This window comes from Cuculus canorus, chromosome 2 (assembly GCF_017976375.1).
Source record: "Cuculus canorus isolate bCucCan1 chromosome 2, bCucCan1.pri, whole genome shotgun sequence".
NCBI classification, from domain to species: Eukaryota; Metazoa; Chordata; class Aves; order Cuculiformes; family Cuculidae; genus Cuculus; species Cuculus canorus.
The window spans coordinates 111,089,686-111,114,822 of NC_071402.1; the positions used below are offsets into that span (position 1 = coordinate 111,089,686).

Genomic DNA, 25,137 nt, shown 5'->3' on the forward strand with positions numbered 1-25,137 from the left:
TCTTCATATCTCTGTATTCAGAATACGGTACTGATTCTCGATGTTTCAGATTCATCATGAGGAGTGCTATAGAGAAAATACGTCGTCGGTAGTGTTTCTTGGTTTGTCTGTACGTTTATGTACTTAAATATATCTAGTTTGCTCCGTGGCAAAAAGGTTTTGCAGATTGTGTCCGCAGGTTGTGGAATTACGTATTGTTACTGCTTTTGTTTCGGGCCTGCTAACGTCTGGATAATAAGTAATTCTGTGCATTCCTTTTTGGTGAATTAATCTTATTAAATAGTACTGTGATTTGTGAGATTCGTACAGGTTTTTGCAGGTAATGGAAATGGCTTTTAATCATAAAATCTGTCTGAAGAACGATTCTACACAAGGCTTTAGCATTGAATTTTTCTTGTCTGTGATTTTGATGTGCTGTTTCTTAACATACATGTAGTTGTTCTCCCTCTTGGGTTTGTTTCCTTTATCTAGCTGCCTGGGCATGTGATTAGTTTTGTGTAATGAAGCTGATATTACAATTTTAATGATAAAATATTTTTTCAGTCCATTGCAGTTGATGCTGTTTCAACCTTTGTTTTCTTCAGATGCTTGCCATATTAATTTTAATTACTGTTTTAAATTGTGTTGGAGGTCTTTGTGCACTATTAATATACTTAAGTTATAGTATTTTTATGAAGTAATCAAGTTTCAATATGGTTTTGTATACATTGGATTATTGACTGTCTAGCCAGAGAGGCTGGACAAAAAAAGTCATAAAGAAATAAAACCCAAGTAAATTAGTTTTGTGTTTAATTGAGATGTATAGCTTCATGTATTTCTAAAGCATATGAACTCTGTTCTGTCAGATATTTCCTCCCACATTTAGTGTGCAGGTACACATTTAAATAATTTGGAATCTTAATTTAAAATATGGTTTCAGACTTGAAGCAAAAGACTGAAAAAAGTGCATACCAGTGGTAGAATTGGTTACCCAAGGTTGATTTAAAAAATGGATGGGAAATTGAGGCAAAAACTGTGAAGATAGGATTATTACTTTAGTTGTATTTTATTATTGCAGTTGCAGCAAACAAAAACAATGTGCTATTTTGTCCTGCTTTTCAAATATGCCAAAAACTAAGGTGAAAATTTAAGTGGATTTTAGGGAAAGAAGTGTCTCACAAATCAATACTTTTGTTTTATTCTTCCCCACCTTAATTAGCATGGATGCCATGGAATATGCACAGCTTATGAGAGAAGCTGGGAACCAGGATTTCAAAAATGGAAATTATGCCTTGGCCATCAAAAAGTATGATCAAGCACTACATATGCTCTGTTGGTTAATGCAGTGGGTCTCGTAAGTATTCTTGAATTACAACATGTCAAACTGTAGGACAAGTCTGAAATTTGTATGTTACTACTGTTGACTCAGAACTTTTTCTTTCCCTAACACCTGCTTTTCTTATGTCACGCTTTTTAGCATACTAGTTTTATAATTAAACAGGAATTGCACTTCCTGGGAGTAGCACCAAGCGAGGATAGGGTCGAGTAGGTTACATCCAGTGTCTGCCCCTCACAGGGAGTGGGGCTGAGCATCTCTTTTCCCCTTGCCATAAATTGCCAGGATTTGCTTGCATGAAGGAGTGTGCTCTGAACACATTCAGTGTAGTTGAAAGAACTTTCTTGACTGTAAATTAGTAGATTGGGATAAGGGTGCAGTTCTGTGGCATGTCCTATTTGCAAGACAGGCTTTCCAGGCTCCCCATTACTCCATGGAGTAGTCCTCTAAATTGTGTGCAGCTCTTTCCAGAAACTCTCTTGGATCTATCAGATGCTTTGTATACTTTACTATGTTCTGTTCTCTAAAATACATTTCTTTCTTTCTTTCTGTCCTGGTGTGAATGTGGATAATTCTGTTGACTTCATCAGCTGATGGTACAGCAAAATGTGTGTAGGCTTTTTGGTGAAAAAAGTGCGTTTAGCATTCTTTCCATCTAGCAGCTTCCATTCATGTGTCTGTTTTCTCCTGTTCTTGAACACTGGCTTTCTCAGAGCCATGTTTAGGTGTGTCGGGATGGTCAAAGCTCATTCTAAATCCTAATGCTGCATTATTTCAATGGGCTGGCCTTCTGCTTCAGAAGAGACCAGGATATCACTAAGGGTATCACTAAGGTATCATTTAGGATGTCACTAAGAAGTTTTACAGCTGACGTTCAAATTATCATTATTTTCTATGACTCCCTTTTTACCTCTGATTTTTTTAGGTGCATGATATGTAGACTTTTTTTTTTCTTGTTGCTAACTCTAAAGTATGATGTGTCCTTTTCCAAGCAAATAAACAGTTATGCTAAAACGTATTCTCAGGTGTGCCAGGGACATAGCTGTGTTACACTGCAACAGATCAACTGCCTTGTACAACCTTGGTAAATGGAGAGAAGCGGTGTTGTCAGCCTACCAGAGCATACAGTGGGATCCGGAGTACGTTAAGGTATTCAGATGCTTAATCTGGCAGGTTTTGCATGCCTTACTTTTTAAAACAAGTGTCAATATCTCCTCCTTATTGTGTTTTCGTTTTGAAGTGTGATAAGCAAATATAGCATGAAATTCCAGAATCATGTCTGACTCAGTACACAAGCATCAGAATTACTACTGTAGTAGTACTTCTAATAAAACGAAGTTTTTTTGCACCAGATGCTAGTTCTTTCTGGGCCCAACAAGAAAGTCACCAAAGTATTCAAGCAACATAACTATTTTATTAATATCCCAGACAAGGTGATAGCAAGTAATAAAATCTGGTGTGCCCTTGGGATGCTGGAGACCGGAGGATGGTGCAACACCATCCAGGTCTCTGGTCAGACCACGGCATACTGTGCAGATCCTGTCGGTGGTGAGGTTCACCAGCTCTAAGTTCACTTGTCTTATAGAGAGTGGCTCATGTTGCTGATTTCATCAGTCACTGACAGCAGTCAGGTCTGGGATGTGAACTTAGCTTTGAAGGCAGTCTTGGGCAGTGTGCCCTTTTATTCTTTACATATTAACAAGCCTTCAGTGCCTGGGAACAGTACGTGATCATTAAGGTTGTATTGTGTTTGCATGGACAGAACAATACACCACACATACACTTGTGATTAAGTACACATTGACTTAAATTCTAATCTGCTCTGAATAAGTAGTGGTTGTACGGTATTTATGATATGGAGGCATATGCTTGGATTGGCTATTATCTACAGTAAACAGTCTTCTGGACCAACTACTACAGACTCCTGGAGACTTCAGTAGAAGGTATTTGATTTAGATACAGTGAAACTACATGCAGATATCAATTTAACTTGTGTTGTATTGCAGAATGCCAGTTATCTGGTTTGAACAAATTGACTCTACAGTGACTCTGAGGCAGTACAGTCTGGTTCAGTGCTGAATATGAACATGTTCAGGTGCCATTGGCTGAAAAATATGAACCTTGTGGTAGATACTGAAAAATGCAGCAGCACAGGGACTTAAAATTATTTCTTGTATCTTGTGACAAACAAAAATCCTGTCCAGACTGGGGTAAAATATAGTTGTAAATGGTATGTCTTTCATTCTGTAGTTATTTTCCAAGTTCTGTGTTCCAGGATTTATCAATTTTTCATAGCATCTGTGATGACACTGGTAGCATATTGTGAATTTCAGGAGCTATTTATTGTACTTTTTTTGGATCTCTGTCCAAGAAGCTGTAAGAATAGTAGTAAGCGTCATTTTTATAGCATAATTAGAGAATTTAGGAAAAAACATAATGTTTTGTAGTAGAGATCTCTGAATCTTTTCTCAACAATGGTTCTTTTGTTCTTCTTTTTTCTTAGGCTTATTATAGAGCTGGCCACTCATTGATCATGTTATCAGACTCCTATTCAGCGATTTCTATGTTTCATAGAGGTTTAGTTCTCCTGAGTGCTTCTGCAGATCGAACTCAAGTTGCTGATTTTATAGCGGGAATCTTCATAAGTGTCAACGGTAAACTCAAATTAAGAGCTTAATTTTTCTAAGGGCGTTTCAGTAGTGATGACAACAGAAGTCCTTGATGAAGTGCCCCTTCGTGAGATCGTTCCTTTGGTCGTTAGTTTCTCAGGTCTGTTTGAAGGTTATGAATATGTTGAGTGGTCTAATTAAAAGGATGTGGTGAGCTTGGTCCAGTTTGTATACATCAGGTGCCAACAATCCCAAACTACTGTGCAAGGGAGTGTGTTGTCACATGAGAACACATCAATGGTGGAATAGTTTGAAAAAGTTGAAATTCAGAGTCGAGGAGGCAAGGCGGGAGTTCTGGAGCTCCAGACCTCTAAGGCTGTAGGTGTTTTTGTCCGAACCACTCTGCTTTTCTTTTAAATGGGAAGATTTGAAAATAATTATAAGATACTCAGGTTAAACCTGAATTTACAGTGAAGTGTGTTCCAATGTGGGAGACTGTTTTCCTCAGCTGGTAAAGGGCAGCAGTGGAGAGAGGGAATTTGGCCTTTCTGTGGCATTGTGTGGATTTTTTTTGAGCAACATCCACGCTGTCTCCCTGCCATCTCCTCAGTCACTCCTTTACTTTTGGGGTTTTTTGTCCAGTTCACAGGCTTTGTTTGGTGGGGCCTGCAGGCATGCCAAGAGAGTTCATGTTATGCATATGCTGTATTTATTTGAAGCTCTGTGTTAATTACCCTTAGCTGAGTGGAAGAACCACCACAAGGTTCACAATATCTTGGGGCTTAGAGCTGCTACTTCAGGACCAAGAAGTATTTTTTTTTTTTTTCCCTTTTAATGAAGACTGGCAGCTGATAACAAGGTGCTGCATCAGTTGGCTGGCCAGGGATGTTTAAGCCCCCATTTGGCATTCTGCTGGGTATTAATCAGTGATAAATTTGTTGCTGTGCAATGAAGTAATTTAGTTGGAGATTCCAACTTTAAAAGTGCTGTGTTTACTAAATAGTTGTTTCAACTGCTTTTTCTTGCAGATGAACAAGTGTTTCCAAAAACTTTTCCCCTTGCATACGACTATATTTTCAGTGCGAGCTTCGATGCACTGATTTGGCAAGCAGTGATAGAAAGATTGGCCCAGAAAGGGAAGTGGCGGGTAAGTCTGCTGCATTAGCTACTGCTGTGCAGTAGGTGCTCAGGTCTTACCTCTTCAGGGTAACTCGTGTCACCTTTACAACCCCAAACAGTGAATATTGTTCCCTGGTTAAAATGGCTTGGATCACTTTTAGTCATAAATAATTTCTGAAATGCATTTCTCAAAGGGATACAAGGAGCTTGAAATCCTGCTTGTCTCTTGCTGTTGTCTCTGTTGTAATTATGGTGCCATCTAGAGTCATTATTGAAAAAAAAATCGGAAGGAATAAAATACATGTTTGTGGTCCCTTTTCCTTCTGTATGACAAGCTGGATTTTTGAAGGTATCTGTGAAAGACCCACAAATAAAGGAGCATCTCAGTGGAAGTACATAGATGTTGAACAAAATCAAATAATTTAGAAAAATCGAAGTGAATCACCTGAAATTATTTTAATCCTTTTTTTCTGTAGTGACTGTATTAAAAATAGGTCCTTTCATGATTACACATTTATTGGGTGTCAGTGATGAGGTGCCTCTGGGAAAGCATGTTTTGAAACTAGCAAAGCCCTGCGTGGCAGAGAGAGAGAAGTGAGAGAAATAGCCCTGCAAGCACCAGGGTTGGAGAAGGAGAGGAAGAAGCTGGGGGAAGTGCTCTAGGCCTGGAGCAGGGGCCCTGTGGCCTGTGGAGACACCATGTAGGAGCATGAGAGGAGCAACAGCCCATGGAGGGCTCACACTGGAGCAGGGGAGAAGCATAAGGAGGAGGGAGTGACAGAGAGGGACTGCTATAGACTGACTGCAGCTCCATGTTCCCCATCCAGCCTCCTCTAATTGTAGGGGGGGACATTTTTCGCTAGATCAGGTTGCTTAAAGTTCTATCCAACCGGACCTTGAACACTTCCAATGATGGGACACCCACATCTTTTCTGGGCAGATTGTTCCAGTATATCACTACTCACATTGTAAAAAATTTCTTCCTTATATCCAATTTAAACCTACCCTCTTTCATCTTAAAAACATTGCCCCTTGTCCTGTAGTTACAGGCCTCATTAAAAAGCCTCCTTTATATATTGAAAGACTGCAGTGAGGTTTCCCAGGAGCCTTTTCCTCTCCCGTCTGAACAACTGGAGCACTGTCAGCGTTTTTTTGTAGGAGAGGTGTTCCAGCCCTCTGGTTATTTTTGTAGTGCTCCTCTGGACCCACTCCAACTGGTCCATATCTTTCCTGTGCTGGGGACCCCAGAGCTGGACACAGTACTCCCAGTGGGGTCTCACCAGATCAAAGTAGAAAGGGAGAATTGCCTCTTCTGACCTGCTGGCCATGCTGCTTTTGATACAGCCCTGGATACGATTGGATTTCTGGGCTGCCAGTACACATTGCCAGCTCATATCAAGTTTTTCATCCACCAGTACCTCCAAGTCCTTCTCCACAGGGCTGCTTGCAATCCATCCTTCCTTCAGTCTGCATTAATACTGGGGATTGCCCTGACCCACGTGCAGGACATTGCACTTGGCCTTGTTGAACCTCATGAGGTTCACATGAGTCCACTCCTCAAGCCTGTCAAGGGCCCTCTGCATGGCATTCCTTGCCTCAAACGTGTGACAGAATCACAGAATTGTTTAGGTTGGAAAAGACGTTGAAGATTACAGAGTGCAGCTCCCAACCTAATACTGCCAAGTCCACCACTAAACCATATCCTTAAGTACCACATCTACATGTCCACCTCCAGGGAGGGTGACTTAACCACTTCCCTGGGCAGCCTGTTTCAATGCTTGACAACCCTTTCAGTGAAGTAATGTTTCCTACTATGTAGTTTAAATCTCCCCTTGTGCAGCCACTCAGCTTGGTGCCATCTTCAGACACACTGACTGATTGAGTGCACCATACCATCCTACTATCTTTGTCATTGGTGAAGATATTAAATAGCAGTAGTCGCAATATGGACCCTTGAGGAACACCACTGCTTGCTGTTTTCCACTTGGACACTGAGCCATTGACTGTAATTCTCTGGATGCAGCCAATTCCTTGTCTATCCACAGTCCATCCATCAAACCCATATCTCTCCACTTTAAAGAGTTTTGTGGGGAACTGTATCAAAGACCTTACAGAAGTCCAGGTAGATGACTTCCATAGTTCATCCCTTGTCCTCTGGTGAAGTTAGGTGGGTTTTTGAAGAGGAGGGTGAAGGTTTTAGGGAAACTGAGAAAATGGAAAAGGATACAGAATGCATTTCTTGGTGTAGCTGGAGAGTCTCATCCCCATGCATGTAAAAGTCCATTCATAAAGCGAAGGATCACATCCAAGGTGTATTGAAGAGACTTTTAGTATGTGACCTTTCTACATGTTTTTTTGTTTCTAAGGAAACTTTAATTGGTCATAGCCTCCTACAGTACTCTGTATATTGCATTAATTCAGTTGAAAAATCAAAAAGGAGATGAGTGATCTGTTACAATCATAAAAAAATATCTGAAATGTTAGTAGCCTTTGTTTGCTTTCCTACAAGATCTGATGAGGCAGTGAAAAACAAAGTTTCTAAATGTGCTTATAAGATTACTAATTTTTATTTTTGGTTTCGCAGTCTTGTCTGTTTTTGTTGTCTGAGAAGAAAGAGTTGCCTGCCAATCTCAGAGTCAACCAGTTATCCCTGAAGAGTCTCTTTGAGGTAAAGTAGCATCCTATTTTTTTTTCTGTCTCTATTCTTACTGTTTACTGCAGTGAGAAATTCTCTATGTTGTGTGCTAAAACAGATTAGAGAAAAATAAAATTTGTGGACTTTACATGATTGTGTTGAATCGTCTGTTGTCCATTTTCATTTGAAAATTTAGAAATCTTTAATTTGCTTAATTTCTGTAATGCGATTTAATATTTTCTTTAGTTTGATTAAAAGAAGATGTGTTCCTCTCAAGTATAGCAAGCTATTCATGTCATGCTTGTAACCTGACAATTTAATGCTTAAAAATGTCTGACATAAGTTAAGTTGGATGTATTTCTGAACTAGGAGAACTTAATGATATACATGGGACAGGCTATTTTTAATACTTTGCTACTCTATCTCTGGACTCCTTCATGGTGCCGAGTATGATTAAAGGAATTTGAGCTGGGTGCAGTGTTGAAATTTTCCTTTCCCTCAATAATCCAAATTTTTGGTAGGTTGCTTTATACCTAGACAGCAACTGCTAAACTTTCTCCTTAGAGGCTTTGACACTTTACAAATGACTTTGAGGATTTTGGCAAGATTGAAACATGTAGTCTTATACAAAGTAGCCACAATTCTTAATGACTTTCACTGAGAAGCCATCATCTGCAGACGGCAGAATTTTATTATTGTTGCTCTTCTGAAACCTGCTCTTTTCTTTATCTTGTTATTCCTCATGTTCTGTAGCATTTAGGAACCTCCAAAGCTTTTTCTGCTGGCAGGATAAAGTAAAATCTTCTAGCTGTCAGAAACTGCTGTGCTTGCATGTCTTTTGTTGGCTGTGTCTGTCTGGTGCGTGTGCTATGCTGAGTACACTGGTAAACCCCAGAGGCTGTGCCCACATTGCTGTGTGAGCTAAGTGGCCTTCTGGGGCTCAGTGCTGCTTACCCCTGCCTTTGTGCTTGGAAATCCATGTCAAAACGCTTTGGTTGCATGAAGAAGTATGCGACTATTGCTTCTGAGCCCTTGGGAACCAGAGTGCAGCCGGAGGCCAACTGCAGGCCCGGAGCTGCTGGGAGTTCACCAGCTCTGCCACTCAGGAACAGCCGGTGTAGTAGTAACATATCGGCTTTGTAAAGGTATTTCATGGTGTATGTGTGTTACCATGCAGTGTGGATGCCCAGCCTGTTCCAGTTGCAGTTTCATAAAGCATTTCTTATTGGCTGTTGAAAAATTCTTCTCTGTATGCATTTTTTGTGTGTTTTATTCTTCCATTTTTTTCACTTGTATAAGTTATTTAACTGTGGTTCTGCTGTATGTAACCTACTTTTAAAAGATGTGGTTATACATGCATTGAGAAATTTCATTAGGTTTTATGCTGAAGTATATTACATTGCTTACAGCACTGATGTTTTCCTGATGAAAGCTTTAGAAGATTTTAACTGTAGGCCACATGGTACATTTGTTTGGCATTTACTGTCTGGCAGTTAGCAGGTGTCACACCCCGAGGGAGACAGAGTAGGACCCAGAACTGTATTTAGACATTTAGTTTATTACCTATAATGTTACAATTCCTAGTCAAGAATATTATGCTTAAGTCTAACCAATATTAGCATCCTATAAGGATTTGTGAGGGACCATATGACCTGTACGGAGTTCGGTGATAAAGTCTTTAGATGTTTTGCAAACACTCTGGTGATTGTTGTTCGTAGATTGTTGACATAGGTGGGGGATCTCAGACCAGCTGAGAGGGAGCTCCAATTAAGACTTGCTCCTCTCATTCTCTTATAGTCCATTCTGGAGTGATAACATCTCGGCCACCAGTCGGCCCGTCTCCTTTACTTTGGTCAGTGGCACCTGATGGTGCGGGACACAGTGGATTGCTTAATCCCCACCAACCGTGTAGGAGTCAAAAAAATCCAGGGTCATAGATAAGAATGTTTCCATCACAAAAACTCATAGTCTAAATCACTCAAGTGCAACATATGTAGGTTTCTTTTCACAAATCTTATCAACACTTTTGTTTTGAGGATCACCTCTGAGTCTTTGTTCTGAAATCTATGGTGTAAATCTGATATGGGAGGGGAAGACCAGGCACCAGTTTAGTTATCCTGAGAGACAAACAAGTGGCAGAGACATAATGGCTCATTCTCCCCGACTCATCCTTGCTGCACAGGTGGGCTTTGATATGGATGCTGATGTGGACTGGCCACCAGATCTCCGTCTGGCCCCTCTCTACCCCGCAACTCAGAAAAGACGGCAGCTCTCTTCAGCAGCTTCAAGATGGGGAGGGATATGTCAGCAGGTTAGGGTATACTGATAGAATATACCAGAATTTGCCATTTGGCTGTTACGGTACTTGTGGTAATTTTCTCGTAATAATTTCAAGTTGGGGCTTTTCCTATAAATATATTTCAGTTAGGTGTCTAAGAGAGTGAGCTGGAGTTATTAGAAAAAGGAGAGGAAGCCAAAGGAAATACACCAATCTCTATTCATAGTCTTATTTATAGCAATAGCAGAAGAATCGGTGGATGAACATAAACAAGCATGCCTTGTTTAGCTATCATTAGGCAGTGTGCTGTGGTAGTGCCGATGGAGGAGTCTATATGGGACTTTATGCTACCCTCCATCATCCCTTATTTGTTTGCTCAGTGTTCTGTGGGAAGGAGGGAGCTTGGGTCGGGGTTTGGTCCTGGATCAGCCAGACCCATGGCCAGGCAGCATCAGGGCTGTGGTTCTAGAGCAGTGTAGCTCTGCTGGGGACAAGGCATGAGCGCCTTGAATTAAAGCAACTGCTGAGCAAAGGTGCCCACTGCTGCTGCCATGGTTTGCAGCTCTTACCAGGACCCTGGCCTGGAGCGCAGCAGCAAAGCAGTCCTCCAAGGGGTAAATGTGGTCCTCAAGTGGGCAGCAAAGCATGTCAGGACATATGTAGGATGTCTCAGCAAAAGATCTTCCTAGGTGAGAAAATTAAAGCCTCATTGAGCAAGTAGGATAAAAGCGGGTTGCCTTTGCCAAATAGGTTGTCCTTAGTTGCTGAATTGGTCCCAATAGTCGTAGTTATTGTAGTGGCTTTGTAAATGTGAAAGACTGAAAGAATCAAGATGGGAGATCCCTAAGCACCACTTCCTTTTGCAAAAATTAGGAAGTGTGGCTTTCTGACAACTCAGTCTTCCCCTGCTGCCATCACATGCTCCCTGTAATTTGTTGTATTTTGATTTTGTAACTGTGCACAGACAGTAATTCTTGCCAGTCAAAATTTGGCATGAAGCGTTAGAAAAAAAAGATTTATTTGTGGATATTGGAAACGTGTGCAAAGACTGCTATTTAAAAAGATGACTGGCACAAATGAAGAAATTATGTCTGAACACTGTTTCCAAGCACCCCCTCATGTCCTGATCCTTCTAGCATATTGTCTTAATTTCTTATCTGAGCTTCCTCTGCCCACCTCCAAAGTTCCCCATATTGCTGTAGCCCGTGCAGATTGTGCTTCATGTTCATTAAATCCTTGCTGGAACATCCTTTTTCAGTTCAAGTTGCCTTCTGCTCAGGCTATGTTTATCAGATCACTTTCTAGGGATTTGTCTGGCCAAAAATCTGTCTCCTAAGGCCTAACACCTTTTCTTTGTGTGAGCAGTCATGTTATCATTGTTGTCTTAATAACGCTGGTTGCTCCTTGAGCTGGATGAGAGTACAGCTTTGCTGTGTTCTCTGTCCACAGGGTTTCTGAGCCTTAGAAGGACTGGTTATTTGAGTTCCCTAAACCACCTCCTCCCAGTCTCTGACTCCTTTTTCCCAATTTCAAGTGATTTCGCCGGTCATTTCTTGCTTTGAGGTAGCTATCTACAGAATCTAATTCATCCAAGCTTAAAAGGCACTGTATCCAGTTATAGCAATATTTGCACTGAGAGATGGAAACATTTAATAGACAAGTGGAAGGCAGAAAAGTTGCAGTCGATTACAGACAAGAAATAAACAGGTATGTGTTATAAAATAGACTTCAGTTTCAATGTGCTTTAGAGCAGGACAAGATTCTCTTAAGGTTCATGAACATCTCATAGGAGAAAAGTACTTGTTTTGAGTTTCTACAGACTGTATTTGTTGCTTATATAATAAATGTTTCATTTCACAGCAGATATGGCTTGATTGTTAATTGTTCCACTGGTTCTCGTCATAAAAAAGCATGGAAATAGGATTGAAAAAGAAATACCTTTTGTGTATGTAAAATAACGTGTTGCAATTCTCTTTGTTATCAGACTTCAGAATTGTATGGGCATGGTGAGAAGATGGAAGAAGTAGTGGAGTTAGTCAAGTGGCTAATTTCCATTGGGGCGAAAGCTGAAACCATTGGAACGTATCTGCTTCATTGTGTTATCAAGCTGTGTATCAAAGCAAGTGAGTGACATTTGCAGCTGAAATAAACAATAGTCATCTTCATCAGAGAACAGACAGCTAGAGCTTTTTAATTTTTATTAAATATCTAGTGAGATCAGATCATCTAAGTATAACCTTGCATGTGCCAATGAGGCATTGCTTTTAAAATGTTGTAAACACTATCCGATCACCTGTGCCTGATAGTGCTGTAAACCTAATATGGTTGTTCTCTTCCCTGATTTGAAGACAAAGTGTGATTGATGTGGGTCTTTCAGAACATGAATATATCAGCTTTGTTGAAAACAAATTATTTCTTCCTATGACCTCAGTATGGAGCAACAGTTTCTATATATGCTGAATAGTTGTGAGTCAACCTCAGAGTTGCACGTGCTGCGAGTCAGAGAGAACTTCACATCACAGCTCCCACAACGCAGCTGGCTCTTACCATGGTTTTGTTTACTGTTGTCTTCACTTTCCTGCTTCCTGTGTTCAAAAAAATATTTTATACAGATGCACCTTGCCACTCCATAGGAGAAAAAAACACAATCTGTTTCTGCTGTATCTGTGTTTACCATTTATAACAATTGGAGGTTTTGATTATTTCAGGAAAGAACCATCTCTTCAGGTGGTTACTGACTCAGAGGCCAGACTTGAAGGACAGAATCAACCAGCAAGACAGAGATGGATGCACCCTCCTGCATATTGTGGCGTCTTCCTGTGAATATTCCCAGAAACGGAGTAAATACAAGTCTTTGCTTTGTGGTGTTTTGTTTTCATATGGAAAAATGAATAATGAAGGAAAATTTCAGACCCCGGTGTTCACTATTTCATGCTAAGGAAGAAAATGAGAAAATCCTGTTATCTGAATGTAGTTTGTAGTGGTAACTAATATTTAAACATCTCAACAGTTCCCTTTTTAAACTGTCTACCTCATTTGTGACCATTTTCTGTGCTCTTTGGTTTGACTGGGTAGGATTTTCCTATGAATATGATGCAGTTTTTAGACTCATAGAGGTGACTTCTTAAAATTTGATGTGTTACAAGAAAAATCTCACCAGAGTGTACACACCACACAAAGAGTAGCATTCACTCCACTCAAGACTTCTGCTGCTAGGACCACGGTCCATATGCAGTGGGCAGCTTCAGTGAATTCATGGCTGCCCCTTCTGACTTGTTTATCTGCCTGACTCCCCTCCTTTCTCCTGTTGACTTGATCCTAGGTTTCTGTAGGCAGGCTGAGTCTCTGATACAAATTACTTTGGGCTAATTTAGTGGTAGTACAGCATCAGGTGTTACAGCTCAAGCTGTATGCCTCTGAAGAGGGACTCCGAATGGAAAAAGCCTTGGGCAATTATTTCCTAACAATCATAATTTCTCAGCCTCCCATGCACTCTTCGCACACTGTCCATGCGACAGTTGGTCCCACGGTGCTTTAGGGGCTGGAGGCTGGAGTCTTTCCATTCTTCATTGGGTTCATTAGGTAAAAAGCTCACAGTTTGAGACCTAAGGCTTCATAAATTCTGCTACTAATGCTAAGTAAGTCCCGCTGTATCATGCAGCTTTGCAGTTTCAAGAGGCTTCATCTATAGTTCAGTTTTCTGGCCTATACTGAGCAACTAACTCAAAAAGGTTGGACTGATAATGTTTTAGACTGAAATGTTTAATGTTCCTTAACAGATGTGCTCCTAAAATGATATTAGACCACCTGCAGGCCAATCCTGTTCCTAAATAGGTGAAGATGTCAAACCTAAGTTGTTTGTCAGAGGAGGAAAATGAAAAGCTTTCCTTTACATTTTCTGTGGGATTTCCTTTGTGTTCATGTAGCCTGGCTTTCTTTCTTGTATTTCCTACTCTGTTCACTAGATGGCAACAGGAAATAAACATCAATGCTAAGATAGCACCAGACTTTTAGGTCATTAAATATGATGACGTTCTGGTGGTTCTCATTAATAGTACTAATGAAATGCGCACAAGCTATATCTAAACAATTTCGTTTTCTGGAAAGGTGTAACACATCTTTTGCAGTGGTTCCATCTGTTGCTAAATGACTGTCACATTTCCAGAGGAGATCATGTGTATATATATTATTTAAGTTGATTTATTTGTAATTATACTTGTATAGTATATATATTATTTATAGAATATATACTTTAGGTATATTTATTTACTGAAGTTTGCTTGTGTTTATATATTATGGATATAATCCACAGAGTATATATTTATATATTTCTTTAATGAAGTTTAGTTATATTTATATCATATATATAAAAAAATAAAATAAAGTGTATTTATAAATATATACATATATATAAACACTTGCATCCATCTGTTAACAAAAAATGAATCCCTAAAATAGCTTGAATGATAAAGCTTAGGCAAGCAAAGCAAGACATTTGTGTTAGCCTGCTTCCAGAATGTTAGATATTGTATCAATGTTTTAAATCACTATTGTATTTGTTGTGTTTATGTGTGATCTGCAATACTCATGAAATGCTGTAGAGGAGTGTAGCTTCTGTTGAAAGCAGTGGTACCTACTGTTAGTCAAATTAGACATCTTTGTTATAAGGCTTGCTACTGAGAAAGTCATGTTTTATGTACCATAGGAAAGAACTTGGTGTCTGGCCATGCATATACATGCCTGAAGATGTGAAGTATTCTGATTTATTGAATCACCCTCCAAACAGTAGCAAAGTCCCTTGTTTTGTTTTTTATTTTGCATACAGAGCAGTTTGACTAGAGCCTGGACAACAGGCTTGGGTCATAAGAGAGGAGGTGAATTCCACATACTGCCTCTGGCCAGTGAGATGCTGATGAGGCACCCAGTAACTTTGTGTTTATTTTTTCCTATTTCCAAATTAATAAAAAGAAAGAAGATAGAGTTTTAATTTTTAAGAGGTTTCTCTTGGAGAGAAATACCTAACAGTACCTCATTCTTATGACACCGGAAAAAATTTGATTTTTTTTTTTAATATTAAAGTTATGCTAGAAATTATGTGAGGAAATTGCAAATGCAAAAGAAAACAGAACAAACTCCTGAGCAGTGGGAATTATTATTTCTGTAATGTTTATTCATGTAATGTTTTAGGCCAAACAGAAGATGTGATCATGCTTCTGAATTTTGGAGTCAATCCAACTGTTCCAGATGCACGGTCAAGATATGTCATAGATATCTTGAAAAAGAACAAAAACTTTGATGCTGTGAAAGCAGTCAGCAATCACATTGAGAAACACACTTCGTCTGAGAAAGGAACAGGTACTATGTGGACTGTGTGCTTTCCTTGTTTTAAAGTTATTCTTTTGATGCAAAATTGTTTTATTTGCAATTGGAGTTAGCAGGTGGTTTTTGTGTAACTTTTCCTATGAGTTGTGACTCTGGTCTCCAATCATTATTAGAACAGTAGAATGATTTGGGTTGGAAGGGACCTTAAAGATTATACAGTTCCAACCCCCCTGGCTCTTGGCAGGGATACCTCCTACCAGACTAGGCTGCTCTAGACCCCATCCAACCTGGCCTTGACCATTTCCAGGGATGGGGCAGCCACAACTTCCCTGGACAACCTGTTCCAGTTCCTCACCACCCTCATAGTGGAGAATTTCCTCCTAATATCTAATCCAAATCTTTCCCCCTCTACTTTAAAGCCACTTCCCCTCATCCTACCACTAGATGCCCGTGTAAAAAGTCCATCCCCAGCTTTCTTGTAGCCCCTTCAGGTACTGGAAGTTTGTTACAAAGTCTCCCCAAAGCCTTCTGTCTCCAGGCTGAACAACCTCAACTCTCTCAGCCTGTCCTCATAGCAGAGGTGCTTCATCCCTCTGATTATCTTTGTAGCCCTCCTCCGGACCTGTTTCAACAGTTCCATACCCTTCTTATGTGGGACATTCCAGAAGTGGACACAGTACTCCCAGTGGAGTCTCACGAGAGTGGAGTAGAGGGGCAGAATCAACTCCCTCGACTTGCTGGCTGCACTGTGAATGTTTTGTCCTTGCCTTAGTATGAATGCTGTCCAATTCGTGTTCTTAATATATCATGCAATAAGTAACTACCAGTTGTTCTAAGTTACTATAAAAAGCCACTGTTTTTCTCCCCTCATCCTTAACATGAGGCTCTCCCTGCCATAGAAACTGTTTTGTTGATTCTTTTTTGTTTTAACCTTCTACTTTCACTTGTGTTTTTGGAAAATAAAACAATTTGTTCAAGTTTTGGTAACATATTTAAAATTCTTTTAATATCAAAAAATATTAACAAAAAAAAGAGAAGCACTGAAATAACAATGTGAATGAAAAATTCCCCATATTTTTTAAAACAAATTAACATTTTAATAAGAGCTCTTTGTTCACAAAGTTTTAGCCACCTTTGATCTATGTAAGTGATACGCAGCCAAAACTTCTGCACTACTTTGAAAATTTTAACCTCTGCACGTGTTAAGGGAAAAGAGTAGCAGAGCAGACTATCAGACTAAAACTATGAGAGCCTCTCATAGCCAAAACAAGGGAGCTAAAATTTAATTACACTCTTGAAGTAAGAGGAAACTTCAAAGTGCATCTTCAGAATCATTAATGATATTCCAAGTGTGATTGCCCATATAATGGGGATTTCCTCTTCCACATCCATAACTGAGAATGAGAAAACATGCAAACTGTGCAATACCACTGCAGCGCGACAGTATCGAGACTGGCTAACCCTTAAGTAGTTTTTTGTCTGCCCTAACAAATGGAGCAAGCTGAGCTGTCTGTACTACAGTATGGTCAGAGAGGTGCTAGCTAGGGCAGGAAATGAGGCACTGTCTGCCCTCTGGACTGGACGGGCTCTGAAGGCTGGACCTTATTGGCAGCATGGTGCTACAGCTTAGTTGCTACTTACATCACAGCTATGAAAGAGACTGTAGTGGGCAACAGACGCTTTGAGCTGAGGATCCAGTCATAGGAGGCCATTCAGAGAAGCTGTTGTGAGTATCCACATGAGAACTGATGGATTGGCTGGTTAGGCAAGAAGTTACTGCAGGAATCTGAGGTTCAGAAACTCAGCAGGTAGATCCTGCAGCTGATCTTTTCATGCCGTGTTTTAGACTGCTGTTTAAAAATAAGTCTTAACCATCGACATTGTTCATCCTGAAAGCACTTCTTCAGTAGTCTTTCCGAGATGACTTGGTGCCTGATCTGTTTGTTTTCCTTGGCACGTACCAACCAGAACTTTAAGGTAATACTTGTGTTAGCATCGTTACTGTACTATCCCAAAGGATAATCTTTTCAAACCAGAACTTGCTTATGTCATGTAGATCAAAGCACAGATGGAGCAAAAGACTGCACAGGCAAATCAAGCTTGGCAAAACCCAAAGTTTTTTAGGCTATGTGCCTGGTTTCATGTGTGTATTGCATGAAAGTTTGCTGGAAAGCACTAGATTTCATTGCACTTCCATGTTAAGGCTCCTGGCAAGCAGTTTCCTACAGTTCCTCTTCCTTTACTGTAGAAATTTCCTGCTCTGTTCTGGAGAAGGTCTTAACCCAGTAGTTCTCAGTTACAAGATGAACACCACTCACCCTCTGGTGGTAGTTGCTTTCCTTGGTTTCCAGATAGCTCAGTCTGTCTTCTATGGGTTTCTTTTGGGTTTTTTTTTTCCCAAAGCACAGCCCCCAGGAATTTTCTCGTCTTAGTGCAAAAGGAGAGGCTGGAGGATGAGCAGATAAATAACCAGTCTGAGTCCTTGTTCCTAAAAACCTGACCATTCTTATCTGTCTCTTTGTCCTAAGGCATAAAGCTACTGTTTTGTTTCATCTTCGATGTACTTGAATTCCTCAAAGGCTTTAGGGAAGTCAGGCCAAGTCTTTCACTTGTCTTTTAAGGGCATTTATTAGGACACAATTGGAAACCTGCCATTGCTCATTGCCTAAGTATCTCTTAAACTTGTAGGTATGATTTTGGTGTTGTGGGGTTTTGGTTTGTTTTGATTTTTTCCTTTAAGTGGACAAGTTATTTTGTGACTGTATTTCTTAAATGCCCCATAGGAGTCAGACAAGCTCAGGATACCTGGTTAAAACTGTGCTGAAAAAACTACTGTTTTTAGTCACCTACTCTTAAGAATTCTGAACAGCGATATCACTGCAAGGCAATGGTGTCTTGCCTACATGCAGATCAGCTTGTGAACTATAACAATTTTCAGCTTAGTGTATTATGGTAAAGAGTGTATTTGACGAGTATGTCAAATATCATTTGGGATATGCAGTCCATTACAGGACTGGCTTTGGCAGTAAGTTTCAGCCATCTCATTTTAACTGGCCCCTACACGTTTCTCAGAGCTGTGAGATGCAATGTATTACAGTCTTGCCCTGAAAACATGCTAGCAAAGAACTGGGTTTTCAATTTCTGTAATGTTTTGCAGCAGAGAATGAAAGCAGAGCCATAGCTGACACAGGTTCTCTCCTGGATGTTCTTGAACAGTTCATCCAGTTCTACAAATCTGAAAATGGAGCACATCATAAAAATGTACTGCAGGAAGATGCAGTGAAGCGATTTCTGAAACTACTGTCTTCTGTGAGAGGTACAGCGAGTTCCCATTTATCCCCTTCACAAAACTTAATCACTGTGAAAAATGTATTTGATGCTAACATGCAGTTTTTGCTTTCCTACTCTTCCTTTCCTGTTTCTGCAACTGATACTACTGGAACAATGTACTTTTACTTACTTTTACTACTGTGTTTTGCACATAGAACTACCAGAATATGCACAAAATTTCAGCGTGAGCAATCAAAAGATGCAAGTGCTGTGTTTTGCTGTTCTGTACTTTGAATTTAACGAATTCATTACTTTAAATTTCATTCACAGTGAGATTGATTTTATTATATGTTTTGAGTGAGTTATGTTGTCTTGACTGTCTTGCAGAAATCCCTGAAGGGATAGTTTGCGAAATCTCCCATGCCTGTGCTAACAGCTTCATAAAACAGTTGCTGGAGAAGCAAATGTGGCATAAAGTTTTGCTGCTGCTAACAGGGAAGGCCAGTGGGGAAGAGCCGTCACATGGAGGACTCTTCAAAAACTGCAATCTTTCAGATGTTGACATTGGCAACATTATCCAGCAGTGTGACAGATCGGATAAGCAAGTGCACCTCATAAGATGCTTGATTGAACGAGGAGGTGAAAAAACTATGCAATATTAATGTTTTATAATAGATCCAATATTTTATTTGGTATGTTTGGAGAAACATAGTTTCAGAAGTACCAATGCATGTTTTTTCTGGCTCTGTGTAAGTGCAGCAGCGTGCTGGAGTGCAGTCCACTGGCTGCATCCACTGTGGGGAAGCTAGTAGGGCTACATGGGATGGATGTTTTTCAAATTTGGCTGTCAGGGTTGGTAAAAGGTAAAAGGCCAAAGATTATTGTTGCTTCGTTGCTTGCAGTTTCTTTAGTTTTTAATTTCTCTGTCTTCAGCTATGATATCATCATACTGGTTGATAGAAACTGTAAGCCACAGACTTTGGGTTCAGTCTATTTTTATGTTACAAGTACTGGACTGTTTCAGTGATTGCAAAGGTTTGACCAAATGTCTGGGTTTTTTTAGCTAGTGTGGGCATCATCACTTTATTGTTTTGCATGAGGTTTATTCCTAGGTTTACTGTGACATTTTTCATTTCGTCTTATAACTTAGCTATAAATTTTGGAAGCACAGTCCTGCTGCAGCTTGTGAGCACCAGAAGTGCAAGGAGGCTTCTTGTTTCAGTCAGCTGAATTCCTTGCAGAAGATATATTCCGGCCTTTCTGTCTTCCTATCAAAACAGGACGACTGGTTGCTCAGCTTAGTGGGATATCAGAGGAGATTCTGAAGGTTTTCTTAGTCAATAACTCTTTAACAGATACATGCCAAAGGCTAACCAAAAAAAAATGTTGTCTGCTCAGCAATCACTATGTACCTTCATTGGTTTAGAACGTTCTGTAGTCTGCAGATCTAGTGTATCAGGTTTAACACCTGATCTGTTCATGTCATCCACACCAGCTCTGCCAGATGGGATTGGAACCAACCCTGAAATACCACTGCAAATATGCCTCAAGAAGAATTATTTTGAACTGGTGTATTTGCTGCTGACCAAAGGTGCAGATCCTCGAAAAGTCTCCATTGCACAAGGAGATACTCCTTTGCATGCTGCAGTTTCCATCTGTTTAAATAATAAAGGTGAGGCTTTTGTGTGTCTGGAACTTGGGGACACAAAGGGCTCTAGCAGATGTGCACCATTCTTTCTCACAGCCGCTGTTGAAAACATCCCTATTTCTTACCTGTCCAGCCTTCTGCTGCTGTTTACTGGTGTCATAGCAGCAGATCAGGATCTTTGACTGTCTCATCCCCTAAAGCTTGCAAGACAGAGGATACACACCAGTCTTTAAGCTGATGTGTTCTGCTTTGTGCTTGCTTGGACAATGAGGAGAGTTAATGGTGGCTCAGGTGACTTCAGGGGATCAAGCAGTTGTAGTGTCTTCATCAGTTACTTTTTTGTGAACATATTCTTATTTAATCATATTTGAAACCCTGTAAAACATGTAGTAGGCGTGAATTAAGTAAATGGGGAGGATCTAGGAAGAAACAAATGTAAAGGCAGAGCAATGACAGCAGACTTTGAAGGAGATCCTAGGGTGACATCTGGAATCTATTTACGAATTTTTATTCAGTTATAAATCATGCAAAGTTTTGTTCAGAGGAGGAGTGAGTGAGAGGACTGTAAGACTTACATAAAAATGTAAGAAATTAGGATAAACTATAAAATTAAGCCCCAAAGTCAGGTTTGATTAAGAAAAAGTGCGTTTTTGAGTTGAAAGATTGAAATAATTAAAAAATACTGAATTTATCCATTTTTATGGATAAATATTTATCCGTTTATCCATTAAAGCTTAAGAATTTCATTTAGTAGCTTTAGAGGTATTAAAAGCATAGATACTGCCAGTTGTAAGTTTTAAATCAAGTGGTCAAGAAGTCCAATGACAATATCTTCTCTTAAGTATTTTTCACTGTGTAAAGTTTTTCAGATGGAATTTCTTTACAATGATTTTGGCGTGTCACTATTTTACGGATGAGAAAGAAATGTTTCATGTACATTATCTGGTTTAAATCCAGAAAGCTGTAGAATATTTCTTTTTTTTGCTGTTTGTTTGTTTTCCCCAGGGAGGGGTTGGACTAATCTTATTTTGTAGGAAATTGCTCTAGGGACCTCAGCTATCAGGAAGTAATTGGGATTTGCCACAGGTTATTTTAGTAAACCAAAGTTTACTAAATAATATAACACTTCTGGGTGTCATATTAAAGTGAACGAAATGACCCCAGAGCGGTACCCAGAGCTGCTGCTTGTCCACATGACCAGAGTTACCACCCTACCTTGGGGAGAAGTCAGGGTTGATGTTGGAAGATGAATGAACTCACTGCACCCAGGGGTTAAAAAAGGAATGAAACTGACTGATGCCACAAGCAAGATCACAGCACTAGGGTGTTATAAAGCTTTGCTGCTGTTGTATTGTTTCCCTTGAATATTAGAAAAGCTCATTTAAGGCATTTCAAATAAGCATATTTTACAAACAGGAAAGGTAGATTTTTTTTTTTTTAAAGCAAATTGGTTTTCCTTTAACAGCTGCAGAAGAAAAGTATTAAAACTTGTTGGTCTACAAAAGCAGCCTTGTAAAGCAAGTAATTTTTTAATGTCTTCTCTTGCTTTCAGATGGCACTGGTTTAAACATCCTGAACTATCTACTTGACCTCTTTGCTTCAAGACCTTCTGACTTTCCATATCTTAATCCAAACATACAAGATGGGAATGGGAATACAGTGATGCATGTTGTTTTTCAGAGAGGATTTTCAAAACAGGCTAAGAGAATAATGGAGTCATTGGCAAAATTTGATATTAACTTTAATATAAAAAACAAATTAGGGAGAGATGTGAGGCATAGAATTAAAAAAAATGACCCACTGCTACTTGCCTGGAATAATGCTGCACTGGAGAAAAAGAAGTACCGACAGGATATAGCAGGGCAGTCAGTTAAAACATCTAAGCCCACTCCGGCCTCCGAGATTTCACAGCCAAAGAGCACAGGGCATTCTTCATATGAGTCCTCGTTAAAGACACCATCTGGCAATGCAGTGCATAATGATTTTAAAAAAACCTGTTCTGTAAAGACAAAAAAAGATCAGTTGGTGCAGCAGGAAACAGAAAGAATAAATAGCCCCTTAACGCTGCAGGAAAGTCTACTTCAGGCAATCACAGCTTTAATTCAGCAACTGAAACTGAGTGACACCCTGAGAAAGGATCATCCTGTGATACAAAAGCCGTCATCAGCCCAGACTGATTTGGAAGAGAGAAGCGAGTCCTCACAACCTTGTGGAAGCATAGCTCATCCTGAAAGAAAAGAGAATGATGGGGAGAAAAAGAAGGGAGCGGGGGAATTTAGTATGGCCCTACCAAATGGAGAGAAGGAAGAACCAGAAGGAGAGAAGGGACAGATTCTGGATGTTGAGGCATATGTGCAGGAGTTTGATAACATGACCTGGGAAATAGAGTGCACTCCTGAAACGCTGAAGACATTGGGCAGCAAAGCTGTCCCTCATTATCTGAAAACTAGAACGATAATGACAATTAAGCGGCTTGGTAATGGTGAATGGACTAAGGGCCTTCAGAAGCCACTGAAACACTTGAAAGCTGATATCCAACTGTATGAAGCCAAGTTGGGCAAAGGTGCAAGAATGCTATGGGAACTTGCAATTGACTTTTCTCCTCGTTGCAGTGAGAGTCCAGAAAAGATTATGGAGACAGAACAGACAAAAAGTCTTCCAGAAAGATCAGGTAGAGTTTACACGGAAATAATCAGAATTTGGGCCATTGTTCTTGACCACTGCAAGCTGAACCGTGTCTTAGAAAATATATGTATTTCCTACAATCGTGGTTTATCCTGCATCTTGAGGAAAAAGCTTAAGGGCATAAATGAAGGACATCAGAACCACAATGTGACAACACAGAAGCGTGTTCCACGTTGTTATGTTGAAGACTCTGAGGCAGAAAAATTAAAAGGAAATACTATACCAGAGTATTTCCCTCCAGCCAGTGCAGCAGAATTGGAATACAATATATTGAAATTCCACAGCTTCAGTACTAACATGGCACTAAACATTATAAATGATGTACATTCTTCTGTTGAATACCCTTTCCGAGTTGGGGAATTGGAGTATGCAGTAATTGATCTTAATCCAAAGCCCATGGAACCAATCATTTTAATTGGGCGAAGTGGGACAGGGAAGACAACTTGCTGCTTGTATAGGCTTTGGAAGAAGTTCTATTCATACTGGGAAAAATCCACCCTGGCAAATGGTCCTTTGCTGGAGAGGCAAACATGGCAGCAAAGACAGTGCAATGAGGTTGAAAAAGCTAAGCTAGAGAAGGAAGAGCTAAACCAGGATGGTGATGATTCAGGTGAGGAGCAGATGAGCGATGAGCAAAACCAAGATAGCAAGGATGAAAAGGTTCCGGCAGGTGCAGCTGATGTGGAAGTGAATTCATGCGATGACCATGAAGAAGAGCAAATGCATAGCGCAGAAGCATCAAACAGGCTGGAGCACCTGCACCAAATCTTCGTGACAAAAAATCCTGTCCTGTGCCAAGAAGTTCAGAAGAATTTCATTGAACTTAGCAAGTCTTCCAAGATAACCAGTCACTTCAAGCCTCTGGAGCCAAATGTTCACAAGCTACAGGACATTAAAGATGAAAATTTTCCACTCTTTGTGACCTCCAAGCAGTTGTTGCTGTTATTGGATGCATCCATGCCTGACCCATTTTTTCCTAGAGATGAAGATGGAAGCCTTAAAAGAAGCATTGTTGGTTGGAGTCCTCAGGAAGACTTGGTTGTACCAAATTGGCAAGATGAGGATGAAGAAGATAATGTTGAAGCAGAACACAGTGATGATGAAGGAGATGCAGATGCATACTCAAAGGAAAGTGATCCTCGGACTTTTGTGACTTACAATGTATTTGCAAATGAAATATGGCCGAAAATGATAAAAGGTAAAAGCTTGTACAATCCAGCACTGGTGTGGAAAGAAATAAAATCATTTCTGAAAGGGTCTTTTGAGGCTCTCAGTTGCTTTGAAGGTAAACTTACTGAGGACCAGTACAAAAAGCTAGGCCGAAAGAGATCACCAAACTTTACAGAAGACAGGAGTGAAATCTATCAGCTCTTCTGTCTTTATGAGCAGATACGATCACAGAGAGGTTACTTTGATGAAGAAGATTTGCTGTATAATTTGTCTCAAAGACTGTCAAAGCTCAGTGAGCTGCCGTGGTCCATCCATGAATTTTATGGTGATGAGATACAGGATTTCACCCAAGCTGAGCTAGCGCTTTTAATGAAATGCATCAATGACCCTAATGCCATGTTTCTAACTGGTGACACTGCCCAGAGCATAATGAAAGGAGTTGCGTTTCGTTTTAGTGATCTGAGGTCACTCTTTCATTACGCAAGCAAGAACTCCATGAACAAGAAGCAGCGTGTTAGAAAACCAAAAAGGATATATCAGTTGTACCAGAACTACAGATCCCATTCAGGTACAGTAACAAATTTTTTTATGATCTCAGCCTTGTGCTCTTGAGGTGTCACTAATGATTGATATTTTCTATTGGCCAATTCAAAGCATTTTTGAGTAGCCTGTTTTTTTTTAAGCGATCATATAGTCTGCTTTTTTCTGAGATGCAAATTCTTTATTTTGACATCTGAACTGGAAACGCAAGTATGAACTTCTTGTGAACAGTCATTTCTGAGCACTCATGATTACTGCATGTTTTGACTGTATTTGTTTGAAGGAAAACTTCACAAATAATCAAACCCATTTCTGTTGTCCCATCTCCAAACCACCAGACTTTGCAGCATTGGTGTACTACTTCTGCTTTTCATATTTGTTTCTCATTTGTTACCTTCATTTTGTGAGGACACGGCTAAGCCTTTGTGGCGTGCTTTCTGATCTTTACAGGCCAAGCATGAGGTCCAGTCAAAATGGCAGGAATGTGAAGTGGACCTTACTGCTTCTTTCTTCTCTGACTAGTGTTTTTGTCATGATATTTCTTGA

At 39.9% G+C, this 25,137-nt stretch overlaps 1 protein-coding gene across 2 annotated transcripts in view; it reads left to right on the forward strand.

Annotated features, from left to right (window-relative positions):
• The window catches only part of TRANK1 (tetratricopeptide repeat and ankyrin repeat containing 1), a 56,607-nt gene that overhangs the window by 9,811 nt on the left and 21,659 nt on the right, over positions 1–25,137 (forward strand). Inside the window, exons 2-13 of one of the 2 annotated variants that reach the window (XM_054058964.1) lie at positions 1,199–1,333; positions 2,341–2,464; positions 3,819–3,969; positions 4,953–5,071; positions 7,628–7,711; positions 11,941–12,079; positions 12,665–12,796; positions 15,144–15,311; positions 18,436–18,594; positions 18,936–19,187; positions 20,044–20,220; positions 21,749–24,619. In XM_054058964.1, the coding sequence (XP_053914939.1) occupies positions 1,200–1,333; positions 2,341–2,464; positions 3,819–3,969; positions 4,953–5,071; positions 7,628–7,711; positions 11,941–12,079; positions 12,665–12,796; positions 15,144–15,311; positions 18,436–18,594; positions 18,936–19,187; positions 20,044–20,220; positions 21,749–24,619 (4,510 nt within the window). In that variant the 5' untranslated portion in view covers position 1,199. The remainder of the gene's footprint in view (positions 1–1,198; positions 1,334–2,340; positions 2,465–3,818; positions 3,970–4,952; positions 5,072–7,627; positions 7,712–11,940; positions 12,080–12,664; positions 12,797–15,143; positions 15,312–18,435; positions 18,595–18,935; positions 19,188–20,043; positions 20,221–21,748; positions 24,620–25,137) is intronic. The other variant, XM_054058965.1, reaches the window with a different exon arrangement.